General features: G+C 38.9%; 1 protein-coding gene across 2 annotated transcripts in view; it reads left to right on the top strand.

Moving 5' to 3' along the window:
* Positions 1–2,500, top strand: part of LOC137985089 (BTB/POZ domain-containing protein 7-like) — an 18,809-nt gene that overhangs the window by 7,954 nt on the left and 8,355 nt on the right. For both annotated transcript variants that reach the window (XM_068832552.1, XM_068832553.1), the window contains exon 4: positions 2,274–2,349. In XM_068832552.1, coding sequence (XP_068688653.1) covers positions 2,274–2,349 — 76 coding nt within the window. The remainder of the gene's footprint in view (positions 1–2,273; positions 2,350–2,500) is intronic.

The raw sequence follows: 2,500 nt of genomic DNA, 5'->3' as shown, positions 1-2,500 counted from the left end.
GCTTTTTTCCCGTATTATTGTGGTTAGTTCATCGAAATCCGAGTACTCGTCGATTGGAAGGGTCGAACCTACGACCTTTCGATTACAAGTTCGGATGCTCTCCAAGATTACACTCTAATCAGTTAAGGACGTTCGGGCTAATTGTTTGTGCGCAACGTTACTGCGCAGGTAACGCGACTGTAAATGTCACGCATTACTTCGAGTATCAGTGAAGTTGAGGTTTTAAAACCTTTGCAAAAACCGTGGACGATAAGTCTTGCACAGCGTTGGATCAGAGAAGATCGTAATCAGTCAAAATTGATTTAAAATATTTATGAAAGACAAGTAGACTACAGCACGACTGATATTCGCGAGGTTTTATCAGTCGTGCACTAGTCTACTTGACTTTCATACAAATTTTTCAAGCATCAGTTAAAATAACATGGCAACAAAAACGCCGAGGAAAAAATTCCAGGCCGGCAAAAGAATGGCACATTTATTTCCGAATCATCATGAAACTTCAAAGAGAAGTGAGCGGGAGGATGGAAAAGCTCTGGAAAAGGTAGCTGATCGAGTAGACTAGTGGCTGAAAGTATGGAAAACTCGAGGACGAACCGTTGAGTAAATTTAATGGGGCTGTTTCTTTTTAATGTTTTTATTACCCTACGAACTTAAGTTCAAAGTGAATGCATGTTTTTAAAGTTCTTTTCCTTTACTTTCGTGAAAATTGAGCAGTATTTTCGTCCTCGTCCGCTTGAATAGTGCGGACCTGCGTGGAAACAATCAGCGACTGAATTTCACAAAAAAACACACTCCAGAGGATGAGCATGACGGCAATGGAGAGATATTATACAAAACACCAACCAAATGAAGATGATCCCTGCTTGAAACTTCGTTGCTATGCTCGAGAAAGGTTTTTTTTTTCGGTAAAAACCTTTCATCTCTTCAACGATCGATCCTCCCTTGGGTTCCAGTCCTTGCCCGACAGGTCACGCAAAAGCGTGACAAACGAACTTTTCCAAGAGCTTTGCAAAATCACATCGATTTTACTCGTTCAGATCATCGGTGACACCTATTTTTTTAATCATGAATCACTTACTTTACTTACTATCTACAAAATATGATGAAATGAAAAAAATCTCACCGTAAGAAGTTATCTTTTTTTAACATTTTCTTTCCTCGTGCCATCGAATTCCGGTAGTGGTTGCAACGGATAGAGCTTACGAAAACGCTAGTCGAGGATGAACTCTACTGTTAACCACATCCCTAGCGGCATACAATTATCTAAAAATCTCACTCCTAAAAACCTATGCACGGAAACTTTCACTCCAACAGTTTATTTTTATGATTTTCGATGGATGAGCAGATGAGCCTACATCTCGCTATTATGACCGATTTCTCGAAATGAAGGCATTTTTCCACTGCCATTTTCTCCGAAACCGAAGTCGGTGACCCCCATTTTTTTTTCATTTTTGGAGTAAGTACTTTATGACCTAACTCTAGGCGAGAAATGAAGAAAATCTCACCGTAGGAAGATTTTGGCGCGAACGTCCTTAAGTCTATAGATAGTTTTCGCCTGATGTCACAGCAGTCATGTTGGTGCACAGAACAATAGAGAGAAAAGTCTTTTGGGAATTTCACTCAATTATAATGCATAACATGAGCCATAATTTGCTCTATTGTTTTCTGCACTATAATATATATACATGGCCATCTCATCACCTGATTGAAAACCCATCCATAGGAGACTCATAGGAGTAGGCAATAGGCCATTTCCGAGTTCATGTCTGCCTCATCTTCAAAGCGAGTCTACATTGTAAGTGCAAAGTTCTACTTTGCATATGAATGAAAACACATTATCATAAGAAAAGCTTCGCACTTGGACTCGCTTTGAAGAGGAGGCAAGCTTGAATTCGGAAATGGCCCATTCAACTGTAGGTTGAGGTGACAGTTGTCCCGCTGTAGACCTAGGACTGACATTGTCGAAAATAAAGCATTTTCACTTTTGTAAAGAAGGCGATGTTAAATGTTAACCCCGGGTAACTGAAACGAAGAGATTTTTTTTTCCCAATGGTGACCACTTTTCCCCGTCTTTCAAAGCGAATAATTAAGTGAGTTTTCAATAAAAAGCTTCAATAAACAACAAATACATTTGGAACGGTTTCGAAGAATAAATAGAGTGGAAAAGTTTGTTTAAGTGATAGGCACTTTAAATGCAAGACAACATATGCTATTCTAGTTCTTTTACTTTCTTTCCATTTTTTTCCAATTTAATACATTCCTTTTTCGTTTAGGCCAGTGAACATGATGTGTTGCTGTCTGTTATTAGATGGGGTGAAGCACAGGTTCTTCGAACCATGAATGAACACGGTTGGGCTTCTATCAGTTCTATATATTTACAAACATGAACTAGAGTGAGTTTCAATCGAGTGTCGTAAAACCAAAACCAAAGTAATTACTTTGGCCAATCAAAAAGGACGGAGATAATCCAGTAAACCAATCAAAACTCGAAGTTATTACG

This window comes from Montipora foliosa, chromosome 14 (genome assembly GCF_036669935.1).
Source record: "Montipora foliosa isolate CH-2021 chromosome 14, ASM3666993v2, whole genome shotgun sequence".
NCBI classification, from domain to species: Eukaryota; Metazoa; Cnidaria; class Anthozoa; order Scleractinia; family Acroporidae; genus Montipora; species Montipora foliosa.
This window is presented reverse-complemented; position numbering and strand designations above follow the sequence as displayed.